The sequence below is a fragment of the Schistocerca gregaria genome, chromosome 8 (genome assembly GCF_023897955.1).
Source record: "Schistocerca gregaria isolate iqSchGreg1 chromosome 8, iqSchGreg1.2, whole genome shotgun sequence".
Lineage (NCBI taxonomy): Eukaryota > Metazoa > Arthropoda > Insecta > Orthoptera > Acrididae > Schistocerca > Schistocerca gregaria.
This window is the reverse complement of record NC_064927.1, coordinates 94,403,518-94,421,470: the sequence shown is the minus strand read 5'-3', so window position 1 is coordinate 94,421,470 and position 17,953 is coordinate 94,403,518. Positions and strand designations below refer to the sequence as shown.

Genomic DNA, 17,953 nt, shown 5'->3' with positions numbered 1-17,953 from the left:
CGAACCCATCGTTCTACCATTCCTAGACCGGCAAGGACAATGCACGTCCGCATGTATCCCGTGCCACCCAATGTGCTCTAGAAGGTGTAAGTCAACTACCCTGGCCAACAAGATCTCCGGATCTGTCCCCCATTGAGCATGTTTGGGACTGGTTGAAGCGTCGTCTCACGCGGTCTGCACGTCCAGCACGAACGCTGGTCCAACTGAGGCGCCAGGTGGAAATGGCATGGCAAGCCGTTCCACAGGACTACATCCAGCATCTCTACGATCGTCTCCATGGGAGAATAGCAGCTTGCATTGCTGCGAAAGGTGGATATACACTGTACTAGTGCCGACATTGTGCATGCTCTGTTGCCTGTGTCTATGTGCCTGTGGTTCTGTCAGTGTTGTGATCATGTGATGTATCTGACCCCAGGAATGTGTCAATAAAGTTTCCCCTTCCTGGGACAATGAATTCACGGTGTTCTTATTTCAATTTCCAGGAGTGTATTAGAGTATATGAGTGGTTTCTTTTCGACCCCATCTGTCTGCTGACATCCCGGTGGCTACGAAATAATTATTGACAATGGTTGTTTGAGTTGGATGGGGAGTTTTGACGGCTGGGCTATACCTTCTGGGGTGGATAGCACCGAATCAGTGATCGCGTACATGGAGGAGTATGATGAATGAGTCGAAATGGGACGTAGACTTATCAGCTATTCCATCAGTTTGAGAGATGAGTCTAAATGTAGCGCTCGTGAATCACCTTCGGACTGTAATTTGGAGACTCTACACAATGTGAGCAAACTCTTCCAGTGTCTTTTATTTAAAATCATCCGATGTGTAGCACGTTATGGTATCAGCCTTAAGAACATGATTCACACCGTGCGTCGTCTAGTTTCCTGCGAAAGCCCATGGATCAGAACTTCTTAATGTCAGTTTAGAACATGGCGCAGGCCTCAAAGTCGTGACAGAAAAACGAAATGTTTCGCAGTGTACAAAGCGTTTTAGAAAACAGTGTTTCAAACGACTAAACAGTACTACAGGGGGGCGTTTCTTGCCATTTACAGTATAGTACGGGGGATAGCATCATTTGCTACAGTAGAGGTGATGAAACTTATCACTACTCTCTGTAGTGTATCAATATGTGTGTATTTAATAGGTTCATTCCATACAGAGAGCAGCAGCAGTTTGACAGGTAAATTCAGTGAGGGACGACGTATGCTGTTAGGAATGTTTGGAGGGCTGCACGCTGTGCTGTTCTGGGAACCATTGAGAAATCTCTCTCTTTCTCTCCGCGCTGGACCCTCAATGCAGCTTTGCGTCATCGCGCGAGTAATGACGTGAATGTCAGTTCTATATCGGATGACGTTATTTGAGCTTGTATAGTTGCTAATTTTTCTCTGGTGGTGGGGAGGGGGGCGGGTGGGGGCGGGGGGTAGAAAATAACGATGATAGCATGTTGGGCTGATAGATTTGAATGGACGTGGATCTGTAGTACTTGTATGTAGTTTGGGAATGCACCACAATTCGCGCATTTCTGTCGAATGGTCAAAACACGGCCGTGTCGCTCTAACTCATTTCACTCTGTTTCTAGACGGATTGCGGAAGGTGGTGGATATGGATTTGTCCGATTTCTGCTCAGTTCGGACTTAAATTGGAACGAGTACTTGTGGAAAACTGTAGAAATGGTTGTGACAGCACGATGTGTGGGGTGTGATTAATATGAAGTTGTAATTTTACTGTAGCAGACACGTTCGAGGAAGGTGACCCGTTTAGAGATATGAGAGTGCATGAAATATGATTGACTTGTGGGTGTGAGCGTATGCAAGTATGTGTTTGAATGGACGTAATTTCTAATATATAGCGTAAGTCTCTAGATCTGAGAAGACAGTGTACATTTGTCTTCTTACGACCTCAGTCAGCACATCGTCTACTACTACTGCCTGTCGCCGCCTATAACTCGGTGGATATATCGCGGAACCTCTGATATGATGTCGAGACAGAATGCATTACAAATATTGAAGGATTATCTAGATGGTTGCGGTGTGATGGAGTCGCGAATACCGCTTGTATTCCTTATCGGAATTACTTTTAAAGTTCAGTGATTTTATCTCTAGGCTGCTTGGTTGATTGTTAATATACACATTTCTACTATCACCATTACGGTATTTGTCCGGAAAACAACACCTCATTCAGAGGTAATGTCATACCTCGACTCGTAATGGGGGTATAAGTTTTAACGTGGATACTTGTGTGCACATGTAGAACGATGGCTGATTGTGAGAGTAACATAGAGTAGTTGTTGAGATCGGGATTTTTTCTTTGACATCTGCTAGGTTACGTCTAGAACACAGTGGTAGGACGGGAATGAAGAACTTAAGAGACATGCACACCCATCGTTGATTTTCGGTCAGTATTATTTGGTGTCATATGCATGCAGTCATTGAGGAGGTAATATTATACTTAGTATTATTGCTACGTGTGTGATCGGATTTTAGCATCAGGTTTATAATGTATATGTGTTTGTGTAAAGGAAATGTCTATGTGCTGTTGTAGGGAGGATATGGATTTGACTTGGAGTACTATAATAGCGAAGAGAAGAGTATGTCTAGTTGTAAGGAAAGTACAGCTATTTCCAGGGCGAATGCTGAGAAGAGGGTGTATTTCGGATTCTTCGGTTATTGTCGAATACCGTTCAGTTGAGATTGTAATATTTAATTGTAAATATATAGCATATAATATAAATGTGAGGGGTGTTCTAGATGTGTCCGTGTATGCAAAGTCTGTGGTGGTATTGATTTAGGTTCCCATGTTAATGGTAGCAGTCTTCCGAATACAGAGGCCTGATGGAATATAGCAATGTATCGTAGTTAGCTTTACCATCTTCTAGACGACCGAATAGCGAACTAAGTATGTGTTGGGCGGCTTTCGTGATCAAGTGTAATTTAGAGAAGATGGTGCATTTGCAGTGGAGCGTTTTCCCTCCCATTGAAATTGTTCAGTCGACTGCTTCTGCACATTTGTTGCCTTTATTTAGTTGATGGAATATCGATTGTGCTGTGTTTGGCACACGTCTACCTGTTCTCTAGACGTGTGACAGACCCTAGTTGGTTGGTAAACAATATTCATCATCTGGAATTTGTTACATGACCGACTTCGGTATTCGTGAGTGCAAATCTCTCTCTACTTGTTTCTAGTTAGTCAATAGTTTACAGCACGCTGCACCTCGCTAAAGTTTGATGTTTGTGGAGAAATAATTTGCGCTCTATGTCTTGTGCATTGTGTTCCGATAGCGATCAGGAGGCTACTGGTGTGTGCTTGATATCGAGAAATACGGCGAAAATTGTATAATATTATGGCGAAAATATGGTTGTTCTTTTAATGAACGAATCTGGAGATGTCTGTAGAAATGCGAGCAAGAAAGCGGAAACAGTAACGCGTTCGTGCTGGGAAGAAACTAGCCTGTATAGTTTATTATGACTGAGTGTAGCGTCTGTAGAAAGAAAGAAGAGGTTGGGGGGGGGGGGGGGAGGGGGCGGGGTATAGATTGAGCGAACTGTCGGTGAAATTTAGCAGCAGGCTGCGGTGGTCTCGCGGTTCTAGGCGCGCAGTCCGGAACCGTGTGACTGCTACGGTCGGAGGTTCGAATCCTGCCTCGGGCATGGATGTGTGTAATGTCCTTAGGGTAGTTAGGTTAAAGTAGTTCTAAGTTCTAGGGGACTGATGACCACAGCTGTTTAGTCCCATAGTGCTCAGAGCCATTTGAACCATTTGAACCAATTTAGCATTCATTGCAAAATAACGACAGAAAGCCCCATAAAGAGATTGCTCAATTGATAGGATATAGCAATGGTGAGAACATTTGCGTATGTTGAGAGCAAGAAGGCTATCACGTTATGTCTGGGAGGAAGATTGGATAACCCGGCCGAAGTGGCCATGCGGTTCTAGGCGCTGCAGTCTGGAACCGCGAGACCGCCACGGTCGCAGGTTCGAATCCTTCCTCGGATGTGTGTGATATCCTTAGGTTAGTTAGGTTTAAATAGTTCTAAATTCTAGGGGACTAATGAGCTCAGAAGTTGAGTCCCACAGTGCTCAGAGCCAAGACTGGATTGGGCGATATTTTGGTAAACAGGTTCTGTTAGGGCAGGAATTTTGGCGCATACAAGCTGAAGCAAGAAGAAAGCGTGCGTTAGCTATTTCTGAGGGGACTATGGAATTTAGTAGAGTTAGACTTGGTTAGTATTTTACATAGCAATGTGACTTGAGTATAAGATTGATAAGGTTGCTAATTGTGTTTGCGATGGTATGTAGCTACGTGCGGTCAAGTGTGAGTGAAAAGTGACGTGGGGTCCATTGGAATCGCTAAGGAGAAAGCAGGTTGTGCTACTGTGGAACGGAATTCTGCAGCTTCTTCGCCGGACCGCAGTTAGAGTGAGGGGAGCGAGGAACACCCCACGAGGGCGGCTCTGCTTGGAGTGCAGGCTATGCAAACAAGCCTCTGGTCATTACTGGCGCCCAGGTACCACTTTCGCCTGCGTTCGGCTGCAGCTCGCGGTCGAACTCCCGGCCGATCACGTCAGCACGTGTGTGCAGATGAACACGTATTTGTATAGGAATTTCTCAGGTGTGACGTATGAAAGGGAGTGTGAGGCGTAGGCGTGAGGTCTGTGCGTGGTTTGACAGCCGGCGCCCGCGTCGACCGTACGTGTGACCGCGTTATCGTCGGCGTCTAGCGGACAGGAATTTCTCTTGTGTTAGGTATGAATCCGACTGTCGCCACTTCATGTTTGCGGAAGCCGAGCAGGGAGTTGTGGGCGGTCTGACATCTGACGAATGCGTCACTTATTGCTACCACCAGTGTACTCTTCTGGACAGGCTGTGGTGGAGGGTGCTTGCGCGAGTCTGTTGCGTCATTTTCCGAGCGGTCCTGTAGGTTATGCCATGCGTTATTTGGACAGTTTACGTGTACTGAGCGTATCTACACATCACTGTGCTGTATGATTAAGGAGCACTTTGCTACTGTGTACTGAACTTACGAGTTGGTTGCGTGTCTGTGGACTGTGCAACATTACCCCAGTCACATGAGGGCGGATGTTTTGTACCAGTGTGATAGATATACTCTATCGTTAGATAAGTTGTTTGAAAAAAAAATAGAGTGCACTCCATGCTTACTCTCCCCAGCAGCCTGGAGCAGGCTGAGTCGTTTTCCCTCACCATCTGGGATTATGCCACGAAAAGGACGACAGCGTTCTCTGCTGGTGGTACTGAGTACTAGACCTCGTGGAGAAAACACTGTTTGCCTCCATCATGGATGATTGTACTTGCGTCATCACCTCGTGTCACAGTGGCGTCCTCTGGCGGCGCCGGCCGGGGTCGCCGAGTCGTTCTAGGCGCTGCGCTCTGGAACCGCGCGACCGCTGCGAATCCTGCCTCGTGCATGGGTGTGAGTGATGTCCTTAAGTTAGTTAGGTTTAAGTAGTTCTAAGTCCAAGATGACTGATGACCTCAGAAGTTAAGTCCCATAGTGCTCAGAGCAGTTGACGGCGATGAAATGTACTGAGACAGTTGGGGTCTCGAGCTCGTGATGATTGCACTAGGTGACGCCGTCTTAGATTGCGTCACTACAGCGGCCTCTAGTGGCATCAATATGGACTATGTCAGTTGGGCTATGGCCTCAGGGGCAAATACACTTGGTGGTGGCGCTGCCTCCAATTGTTTGAATAAAGACTGGTGTATCATTTCGACAGCTGACGATTAGCAAGCAGAGTCTTTTAGATGGATTATTATTTTGACAATTTACGAGTTGTTTGGCTATCTGGACGTAAATGCTCTGCATTGTTTATGAGTGGTTGGCATGTCTATAGGTTGTGCAATGTGTTATTTTTGATGGTTTATAATTGGCAAGAGTGTGTGTAGAGTGTGTGTTATATAGGAGCAGTTGAAGCTCTGTATGCTGTGGGGCATGTCAGAGCGTGTGTTCTGTGATAAATATACTCCATCCCCAAATAAATTGCTAGCAAATAAATAAAGTACACTCGTTCCTCTCTCCAACAGCCTAGTGCGGGCTGAGTCATTTTACCATCCGCCCCTAGGAAGAGGCGGCGTTCAGGCGACTTAGGTTAGTGGTGGTAGTGAGCTTCGTTTGCAGCGATTCGTAGCGAAAAACGCAAGTGAGCTTTGTTTACTGGCAGATTTCACACTCGGCGCCGGATCCTAGGAGGAAGTGCCGCTCAGCCTGGATGGAGTAAGTACAAGTGTACTTTCTTTCCCCCTAGTTTTCTTAGGTTGGTAGCGAAAGCGCAAGTGACGTTTATTTACTGCCAGAATTAAAATTCGGCGACGATTCTTAGGAAAAGGTGGCGGTCTAGTCCTTGAAAAGTAGTTGAAAGTATAGTGAACACGTTTTCATACATATATGAAATTGTAAATTGAAATATTTAATATGATTAAAAAAGAAATGCAATTAAGTACTTAGGTAATTGATAGGTTAGATGCGCTATGTCCGGGGAGTGTATGGAGGTGATGGCCGAGGGTGTGTGATGTAAGCGGTCAGTGGCATGACACGTGTCCGGTTATAATGCATGCGCGCGAGAGAGAGCAAACGACCTTGTGTCATAACGCGACGTCACAGTGGCGTCTTCTGGCGATCACGATATGAACTAAGCCCCTTGAGCTCTGGAGCTCGTGGTGGATACAACGGGTGCAGCCATCTTGAATAACTGTACTTGCATCATGATCTGACGTAACGGTAGCGCCTTCTGGCGGTGGCGCTGTGTACTAAGTCAGTTGGAGTCCAGACCTTGTGTTGAATACGCTGGGTGTCACCATCTTGAATTATGTCACAGATTACACCGCCCTCTAGTGGTCAGTTGGAGTCCTGACATTTTGGTGAACACACATGCATGAAATTGTTTAAATGAAGTCTTATGTCCAAGTCCTTTTCCCACAAATCCTTAGTAGGTGGTGGCAGTTTGGCGGCTGAGGTTAGTAAAGTGTCTTTTCTTTCGCGCTATTTTGTTGGTTTAGTTGACATATGGGAATTGAATTTTGTTTACCGCAAAAATTAAAAGTTGGTGCCAGTTTGTACGAAGAGGACAGCTGAATTAGGTTAGTGGAGGCAGACCAAGTGAGCTATTTTCCTGCGATTTTCTTTAGTTAGTAGAGATAAGAGCGGTGTGGTGTATTATCCTTTTGGAATTTGAACTTCCCGCCATTTCCTAGGGGGGGGGGGGGTGACGTACACAGTTCCTGATGGAGAATACCTTAATCCAGGTAGTAATGCAGGATTGTCGGCTGGAGCCAAACACTAAATTCTGTGAGTCTTGTTTTCATAGCCTAGCAGCTGCTGACCATTTCTTCTTCTCATTCTCGGATCATCTTTGCAAGGATACAGATAAACCAAATAGGGCCTTGACTATCTCCTTGTCGAGTACCTGAACAACCTGCAAAGCTTCATATATCTCTCCTATCAATTTAATTCATCTTTTTTTAATACTGAGACAAGAAGAGTTTCGTTTGCTTATGGCAAAACCACATTTTCAAGTTAAAGCAAGGATCATTGTGTTTGGTGGAGGCAGAATTTCGATGTTATATAAGGATGGTGTATAAGTTCGTAGCATTGGTATTGCGGTTTCTAAGGGTTTATTTATCGATTGTCAGTTTTTCTTTGTAGTTTCCTGTTTCTATTTAAGCATACATATTATCACTTTGTTATTTTGAGATAGTGAGTGGAGGTGAGAACGCTAGAAAACTGAGTGCCAGGTGGAGAAATCGGAACAGTCCTGACATATTCCTCTGCTTGAGTTCAGTAGAGGCACCCAGAAACATTTGCGCCGTGTATGGGAATAATGCCACTCGACAGTGCACCGCAAGAAAATAGTTTTCTCGTTTTGACATTAGTGAGTCTCTAGATGCCAGAAAATCTTAGAAGTTTTATGAAGAACGTTTAAACGCACTAATTCACAATGATGCACGTCGGTGGACTCCAAAACTGACACATGTGATGAACTGAGATCACTCCATCATCGTGCGACATTTGCATGCAACGGGGAGGATTGAAAAATCGGATGCATGGCTACCGCGTGCTCTAAGCCGAAATCACAAAAATTAACGGGTGGGCATATGAGTATCTTTTCTTGCTCGACATGAACTGGCTCGTCAACACACCGATCATACCTATCCCGTATCGGTAGCGGTGACGAGAAATGGCGTGTTTATGCCAACATCAGGAAAAGAAGGGAAAGGTTGAGCCCCATCAAAGCAGCAACTCACTGTACTTCTGACGTTTATTGTCAATAACTAAGAATTTTTGCAGGCTCAATTCAAGAACAACGACCAGGAATACCGCTTCAAGTGATGTTATCAGACAATAACGCCCACCCGCTAGACTGGTAGAAAACGCTGTACATGATTTGGGCTGTGAAATCATTCGGCACCCACCTTATTCACCTGACCTTGCGTGCCCAGATTTTAACCTTCCCCACTCTCTATGGAACAATCGTGAGAAACAGAGGCTGATTCCAGTATTAATTGAAACACAGATGTCAACAGAGTAATGTGTGTTTTTCGAAATATAACGTTTTATCCTCTGAAATATTTCGAAAACAACCACTTTCACTTTTTACACGTCGACTGTGCTTGGCACCTACTTGCTTGCGTTGGTGGCAGCTGCTTCGGCACGCGTGCGATGCGTCAATGGAGCTAGTAGCCGCCGCGGCGGGCCGCTCTATCGCTCGCACCACCAGGGTTCTACTATGCAGCCCATACTGATAGTAAAAGCGCCGCCGCGTCTTCAGTCAAGCACTCGGATCACATCCGTTCCTGTTACTTGCTGGTGAGTCTTCCGGATTGTGTGGCAGTGGTCCGCCAAACCCTTTCGCCCCTAACGGTTTCGTGCACAGCTGTGTCGGACATCTTCAGACGTGCTGACAACGGTGTCCATCTGACCTGTCAATTGATGAACCCTACGTGTGCTGCAGAGGGACCTATCCTCAGTACCCGGCTAGCGGCTTTTCATGCGACCTCTCCCACTTTCCTAAGAAATCAGTGTTGAAGATTCACGCATACCTTTTTTATACGTGTAACTTCAGCTGCGTTTCGACCAGGTGGCCGCAGCCCAATGCCTAACGCTCGTGGGCACCACGCCGTCTGTTGATCCACTACGTATGGGAAACATTTTGCATTTAATTTGCTCCTCCGGTGTCGAAGGAACAACACTGGCACTGCAATATCGTATCGTCCAGTTCGGATAATCTTAAGTCCTTTTCAACTTGCTTATGCCGGTCTCCGATCACCGACCCGTCAGTGGGCAGGAACCACGAGCACGCCTGAACGTGTCCGATGGAAGTCGGTGGACCGCGAGCGCACAGCCCGGAAGACTCGCCAGCAGCTCACCTTCCTGTTCATGGAGTACAGCTTGACGGTGATGTCGCGCGCCACGAGCGTGCTCAGCACGGTCGCCAGGTACGTCTCCTTGACGAACAGGTACTCCAGCGCCGACCGCTGCCAGTACAGGTAGCGGCAGCTCGTCGCCGCGATGATCGACACCTGCCGCACAGCAAACCACGGAAAGTGCACCAGCTACAGTTGTAACTACCACCTCACAAAAATAACACCAAAGCGAACTGAAGACTCGCCCAGGATGGCAGCGCTGGCGAGAAGCGGGAAGTAAAAGCGTGCACTCATATGGATGCCATATGCTACAGTCTTACACAAAAATGCTGCGCAGAGCGCAACAATTGAACACAGACTGGAAGTATTGTTTGACAGAAGTCTTTGGACGATAAACCTTTGCCAGAATTTGTCCACAAAATACACTCAGGTGACAAAAGTCGTGGGTTACGTGCTAGTACTGTCTCAGATCTCCGGTTTTCCCGTGTATTGCAGCAGCTCGACGTGGCATGGACTCAACAAGCCCTTGGAAGCCCCCTGCAGAGATGTTGCTGCCTCTATAGCCGTCCATAGCTGCGAAAGTGCTGCCAGTGCAAGATGCTGTGCTTTAACTGACCTCTCTATTGTGTCTTATGGGACATAATAGAGATGAGATTAGTGTCGGATGATGTGGGTTGCCAAATTATTAGCTCGAATTGTCCAGAACGTTCTTTAAACCAATCGCGAACAACTCTGGGCCAGTGACATGCCATCGTTCGTTGGGAACATCAAGTACGTGACTGTCTGGAAATGTTCTATGAGTAGTGGAACATCGCCATTTCCCGTCAATGGTTAGTTCAGCTGGATCAGAGGATCATGTCCGTCCCATGTAAACAAAGTCACTACAAGCTTGCACAGTGAATTGTTGACATCTAGGATCCATGGCTTCGCCGGACCTGCGCCACACTTGATCCTTACCGTCATATTTTACCAGCTGAGATCGGGACTCATCTGGCTAGCCCGCGCTTCGCCAGTCGTCTAGGATCAAACCGATATGATCACGAGCCCAGGAGAGGTGCTTTAGGTGCTTTCGTGCTGTTGGTAAAGGAACCCAACTCGGTTGTCTGATTCATAATCCATTAACGAGAGCCGGCCGTGGTGGCCGAGCGGTTCTAGGCGCTACAGTCTGGAACAGCGCGAGCGCTACGGTCGCACTTTCGAATCCTGCCTCGGTCGTGGATGTGTGTGACGTCCTTTGGTTAGTTAGGTTTAAGTTGTTCTAAGTTCTATGGCACTGATGACCTTATAAGTTAAGTCCCATAGTGCTCAGAGCCACGTCAACCATTAACGCGAAATTTCGCCGCACTGTCCTACCTGATACTTTCGTTGTATGGGCTTATTTCAAGTAGTGTTACTTATTTGTTAGCACTGACAACTCTACGCAAACGCCGATGATCTCACTAGTTAAGTGTCCACGATGAGAAGAAATGCCTGAAATCTGATACTCTCCGCACACTCTTGACACGGTGGCTCTCGGACTATTGAATTCCCAAACGATTTCCGAAATGTAATATCCCGTGGGTCTAACTCCGTATAGCACTCCCGTTTCAGAGTTTGTTAATTCCCGTCGGCGACCATGATCACGTTGGAAACCTTCTCACATGAAACACCCGAGAACAAACGACAGCTCCGCTATGCTCTGCCATTTTTTACACCTTGTGTACTACCGCCATCTGAATACTTTCTGTGCATATCGCTATGCCATGACTTTCCCTACAGTGAGGTGTATGAGTGAATGCACGTTCCGTCTTAATACACCACCAGACACTTTATTTCTTATGTTTCATTTTCTCATCAGCGTCATCAGCGTACTCTACTTTTAATTGGAATGTGGTTGTAGCTGCTCATGTGACGAAATTAGTTTCTGCTGCTACATGCTCTACGTTTCGCTTTGCCAAGTAATGCGTAATAACGAAATATATTCGCAAATTGTGAATATGGTACTACCACAGCTACACAATTTATTGGAAACAAATAAAAATTTGTGCCGGACATAGAGTCGAACCCGGATTTCCCGCCTTATGCGAGCCATCGTCTTAAGTCCTTCGGCTAGTCGAACACGCTTCACGGACACTCCCAGACTTCCGTATAACCCAGAGCCGGTTTCCCACAGTGGTCGCACAACTACATGATTCCCGCACACAGAGGGCATTATTTAGTTTTCTCGCCTGGTTGCCCTGGATCTGACATGAAATACATTAGTGCACGGTCTGTATTTGGCAGTGTCTGTAAAGTTTGATCCAATGTTCATAGTTAACTTTTCGTTTGAAACTTCGTGGTGGATCAAAACTGTGTGCCAGAGCCGGACCCTTGCCCTTCACGGCTAAGCGCTCCGCGAACTGGGCTACCCGAGCAAGACTCACGACCCATCCTCACAGCTGCATTTCCGCCAATACATCATTTGCTACCTTCCACAGTTCTCCTGCGTAACTTGCGACACCAGTACTGTTGAAAGATAGGATACTGCCGTGACACGGCTTCGTCACAAGGGACGAGGTATTGGCGGAATAAAACTGTGACCAGAAGAAGTCATGAGTCGCTCGCTGGTAGCTCCGTTGGTAGAACGTGTGCCTGCGAAAGGCAATGGTCGCGGTTTAGAATGGAACTCCGGGACGCTGTTTTAATTTGCCAGGCAGTTCATATCAGTTCACACGCCGCTGCAGAGTGAAAAGTCAGCCTGAAAACTTTTTGTCTTTGGCACATACATATCTGCTTGTCCAGGTACACGCAATGAGATCACAAAAGTCATGGGATATCGGTATGCACTTATACCGACGGCGGTAGTATCGAGTACACAAGGTATAAAAGGGCGGTGCATATGCGGTGCTGTAATTTGTACTCAGGTTTTCGAAATGATTATGGCAACACGACGAGAAAAAAACAGAGATAGACGCGTGTGATTTTCCATTTCGGAATTCGTTAAGAAATTCAGTATTCCGAGAACCACCGTTTCAAGTGTGTGCCGAGAACACCAAGTTTCATGTGTTACCTCCCACCACAGAGGACGTGGTAGCCGTCAACCTTCACAAAACGGCCGGCTGTTGTGAGCGAGCGGTTCTAGGCGCTTCAGGCTCGAACCGCGCGAACCTTCACTAACGACCGAGAGCTTCGGCGTTTGCGTAGTCCTGTTAGTGTTAACAAATAAAATGCTCCAAGTGGCTCTGAGCACTATGGGAGTTAACATCTGAGATCATCAGTCCCCTAGAACTTAGAAGTACTTAAACCTAACTAACCTAAGGACATCACACACATCCATGCCCGAGGCAGGATTCGAACCTGCGACCGTAGCGGTCGCGCGGTTCCGAGCTGAAGCGCCTAGAACCGCTCGGTCACAACGGTCGGCCTAGTGTTAACAGAGAAGCAACGCCGCGTGAAATAACCGCAGATACCAACGTGGGATGTACGATTAACGTATCGTTTAGGACAGTGCGGCGAAATTTCGTGACAATATCGGGTGGATCTTACACGATTGGAAAACCGTAGCCTTTTCACATTAATCCGTATTTCAGCTGATAAGCGCTGATTGGATGGTGATAGTGTGACGCAGATCCCACAAAGCCATAGATCCAAGTTGTCAATAAGGCAATGTGCCGGCTGGTGGTAGCTCCATAATGGTGTGGGCTGTGTTTACACGGAATAGACGACCGGGTCCTCTGGTCATGCTGAACCGATGACTGACAGAAAGTGGTAATATTCAGCTACTAGGAGATCATTTTCTGCCAAACGAAATTTTTATGAATGACAGCTCGCTATGTCACCGGGCAACAATTGTTTGGTTTGAAGATCCAATCCCAACAAATGACTTGGCGACCCAGATCGCCAGACATGAACCTAATCGAAAATTTGTGGGACAAAATGAACAGGTCAAATTTGTATACAAAATCCAGCAAGATCAAGACTTTCGCAATTATGGATGGTTATAGACGGAGCAGGGCTCAGTATTTCTACAGGGGACTTCCAACGGCTTGTTGAGTCCATAACACGGCGAGTTGATGCACTACGCCGGCAAAAGGAGGTCCGACACGATCTTAGGAGGTATCTCACGACTTTTGTCACTTCAGTTTAGTTCTGTAGAGCGCCGCAACAGGCCAAAAAAAAAAAAAAAAAAAAAAGAAAAAAAAAAGAGAGAGAAGAAAAAGAAAAGAAAGAAAGAAATAGCCGCGCAAGCCGACTGATTAAGTAGATTATCGAGCAATAATTCGTTCTCTGCTTTTGAATGGTAATAATACGTGCCAAGTTGGTGGAAGTACACGACAACAATGCACCATCCTATGACACAGTGGCGGAGTTGGGCGGAGGGTTTCAGCGTGTGATTTTAACATTAACGATAGGCTGGCTAACGATCGAAAGTAGGATTTAATGTCCAGTGAGTGCGATATCACGGATGTCCTAGAAAAAATGTAATGGTACTGTACCAACAGCCGTTATTTCGATATTGTTTTATTAGGCAACCGTTTTGGCGTTCCAATCACGTCACTCTCAGGCCTGTCGAATGAATAACACCAAGTACCATTCGTAGACGTATAAGACAGGGCACCAACATTCGTATCTGGTTCCGTAGATATCCGAACATCATGAGCATGTCTGCTCCTGACACATTTGACAGCAACTGTCAAACGAATCTTGTGTTGCAGCAACATTGTCGGAACATTTATTCATGAATTTAATTATGGTCGTAAAACAGCTGAGGTGGAGGCAAAGTTCGATTCATACATTGTTCAGTTGTTAGCATTTACGCATTATAATGTTAAGGAGGAGCTAATATTTTTTTAAGAATAAGTATCAAAATGTGAATATTAATAAAGTGCAAACATATGTACATCGTATTGATGTTAAGCTAGAGAGAATAACAAATGACGGTCAGCCACGAAAGAAGTTCTTTGAAGAGGCTGGTGCTTTGTAGAAATGCCGACTGTGTGTTAGCAATAATCTGCACGGATTGTTGCCAAGGTTTTGATTGTACTGGTGTTTCGAGTAAGAAATTTAATATTCACAACACTTATAAGTTTGTAACATACAGTACGCCGCTATCCTGCTAAATCAGTATCTGTTGATGATGTTACTGATTGGACAAGTATTGAGAAAAAGCTTGAAGCTAAGAATATAGCATTTCAAACTAATCTAATGTTGGTGTATTCATGACTGGGTCAGATCCTAAAGCTGATGATGATAAAATCTCCACATGTTTTCATTGCTTGCTTTGCCTCTTTATCGTGGAGTCTTAGTGATACAGCCAGCACTAAACAGATGATTAGACGGGTACAGAGTTCATGTGGATTGGCCTGACACAGCTGCAAGATTTCCGCCGCTGCCCCGCTTCGGTGAGCCGTACGAATGGCGCGAAGCCCAGCGAGCGGCGAAGTCTACCGTGTTCGAAATGTCGTGAATGTAGCGAGCCTCGTGTTTTCTACGGTCCCCTCGAGTGTGACACATCATGTCTCCAGTTCTCTTGTGGCTCCAGCTACTCTCTCGTCAGAGAGAAGTTGTCTGTCACTCCATTCTCCGACATTTCGCTATGTTTTACCGGAACTGAAGAGTATGCGCCATCTAACCACCGTGTAACATGATGGTGCATTGTTGAAGTACCAAGATGCCAGTTCAGCATGTATTGTTGCAGCGTTGTTCCCCGTTAGAGGCGGAAAAGAAATTGCCGCACGATGCTCCACTTCTCCAATGAGCTGTGCCTTTCTGCCTACCCTATCGGTGTGACAGTGTGTTGAGGTGCGGGGGTTTCTGTATGTGCCACGACTGCACGCCTGTGCCTTCAAGTAAGCAAAACATTAATTACCGAACTCTGCTTTTTCCGTGGGATAATGCAAACTTTATGACTACCCTCGTAAATCATTTACATGTTCTTAGAACTCGAACTGTAGGAGGCTTACTGTACGTGCTGCGTCTGCGAGAACTCACCTTGAACTTCTCGTCTGTGGTGGCCCGACTGGACTCAAACTCCGGCGAGTCGAGGAACTCGCACGGCATGATGGGGTGCAGGAACTGGTGCTCCCACATGACATTCACCTGCAACGCGAAGGAGCAGGCGTCAGGGCGGCGCCGAAGCCGGCCACCTGTGCACGTCTAGCAGAGGTCGTCAACACCTGGCGTGTACCGAGCGCTTCTTTCCTGGGAACTTTGCAGTGTCTGCCTTACGCTAAAGATCTTCCACCGAAGATTCTCCTTTTTGCAGGTTTCACAAGTTGAGCAATAAAAAAACAGTGCCCCGTTTGCTGAAAATAGTTATTAAAACACTTGATAATAATAACGAATTGTTCAAGACAATTGCATCTCATGAGCTCTGGGCAAGACTCGAGACATACAATTCAGCGTTTCTCATGGAACGACAGGACCTGGACTCCAATTGCTACAAACTATGAAATTCGAGAAATAGATAGTTTTCAGCTTGTGGTAGACAAATACATCGCAACAAATACTTAATGTATTTCATGCCATTTGCATTTTTGATGATTCCATTTAAACACGAATAAACTATTTAATCAATATTCATATTTTAAAAGTAAGGGTACAACGTCCGTGCAGCTAAAACTCAGAAACGAATCCTGATACGATCAAGGGAGTTACATGATGTGGTAGCCCTCTTTCCTCCATCCACGAAGAAGATTCCCGTCTTCACGTAAAGGACGCGCTTTTGAATATACACTCCTGGAAATTGAAATAAGAACACCGTGAATTCATTGTCCCAGGAAGAAGAAACTTTATTGACACATTCCTGGGGTCAGATACATCACATGATCACACTGACAGAACCACAGGCACATAGACACAGGCAACAGAGCATGCACAATGTCGGCACTAGTACAGTGTATATCCACCTTTCGCAGCAATGCAGGCTGCTATTCTCCCATGGAACCGATCGTACAGATGCTGGATGTAGTCCTGTGGAACGGCTTGCCATGCCATTTCCACCTGGCGCCTCAGTTGGACCAATGTTCGCGCTGGACGTGCATACCGCGTGAGACGACGCTTCATCCAGTACCAAACATGCTCAATGGGGGACAGATCCGGAGATCTTGTTGGCCAGGGTAGTTGACTTACACCTTCTAGAGCACGTTGGGTGGCACGGGATACATGCGGACGTGCATTGTCCTGTTGGAACAGCAAGTTCCCTTGCTGGTCTAGAAATGGTAGAACGATGGGTTCGATGACGGTTTGGATGTACCGTGCACTATTCAGTGTCCCCTCGACGATCACCAGAGGTGTACGGCCAGTGTAGGAGATCGCTCCCCACACCATGATGCCGGGTGTTGGCCCTGTGTGCCTCGGTCGTATGCAGTCCTGATTGTGGCGCTCACCTGCACGGCGCCAAACACGCATACGACCATCATTGGCACCAAGGCAGAAGCGACTCTCATCGCTGAAGACGACACGTCTCCATTCGTCCCTCCATTCACGCCTGTCGCGACACCACTGGAGGCGGGCTGCACGATGTTGGGGCGTGAGCGGTTGACGTCCTAACGGTGTGCGGGACCGTAGCCCAGCTTCATGGAGACGGTTGCGAATGGTCCTCGCCGATACCCCAGGAGCAACAGTGTCCCTAATTTGCTGGGAAGTGGCGGTGCGGTCCCCTACGGAACTGCGTAGGATCCTACGGTCTTGGCGTGCATCCGTGCGCCGCTGCGGTCGGGTCCCAGGTCGACGGGCACGTGCACCTTCTGCCGACCACTGGCGACAACATCGATGTACTGTGGAGACCTCACGCCCCACGTGTTGAGCAATTCGGCGGTACGTCCACCCGGCCTCCCGCATGCCCACTATACGCCCTCGCTCAAAGTCCGTCAACTGCACATACTGTTCACGTCCACACTGTCGCGGCATGCTACCAGACTGCGATGGAGCTCCGTATGCCACGGCAAACTGGCTGACACTGACGGCGGCGGTGCACAAATGCTGCGCATCTAGTACCATTCGACGGCCAACACCGCGGTTCCTGGTGTGTCCGCTGTGCCGTGCGTGTGATAATTGCTTGTACAGCCCTCTCGTAGTGTCCGGAGCAAGTATGGTGGGTCTGACACACCGGTGTCAATGTGTTCTTTTTTCCATTTCCAGGAGTGTATAAGAGCTAGGAAGCTCCGCCCTCTAGAAATTTCTAGAACATTCAAGAGTATTCGAGAACATTCCAGAACATTCGAGAGTATTTGAGAGCTTTCCACAACCATCCAGGATGTTCCGGAATGTTCCAAAATAATCCGCGATAACGTGGAATGTTCGGGAATAATCTAGAACATTCAGAAAGATTCCAGAATGTTCGGGAACATACCGGAACATATCAGAACAGTGTCGGTGGGCAAGCAGGTTACATTATGAAAGCGGGCACGGCAATATTGAGGATTGTCCTCGCAGTGGCAGACCTCTTACTGCACGCACTTCATACAATATGCAGAGAGTTAACAAATTGGTGACTGCTGACGTATCACAATGAACGACTTGTCACGCTACGTTGGGATAGAGGAAGGAAGTGTTTGCAGAATACTGAAAGTGTTGGCCTTAAAAAAGGTTTGTCCAAGATGGGTTCTCAGGATGTTGACAG

The 17,953-nt window shown here is 46.9% G+C and overlaps 1 protein-coding gene across 1 annotated transcript in view; it reads right to left on the bottom strand.

Annotated features, from left to right (window-relative positions):
- Positions 1–17,953, bottom strand: part of LOC126284910 (popeye domain-containing protein 3-like) — a 193,246-nt gene that overhangs the window by 44,293 nt on the left and 131,000 nt on the right. Inside the window, exons 6-7 of the mRNA XM_049984172.1 lie at positions 15,322–15,429; positions 9,376–9,528 (exon numbers count right to left, since the gene is read on the bottom strand). Coding sequence (XP_049840129.1) covers positions 9,376–9,528; positions 15,322–15,429 — 261 coding nt within the window. The remainder of the gene's footprint in view (positions 1–9,375; positions 9,529–15,321; positions 15,430–17,953) is intronic.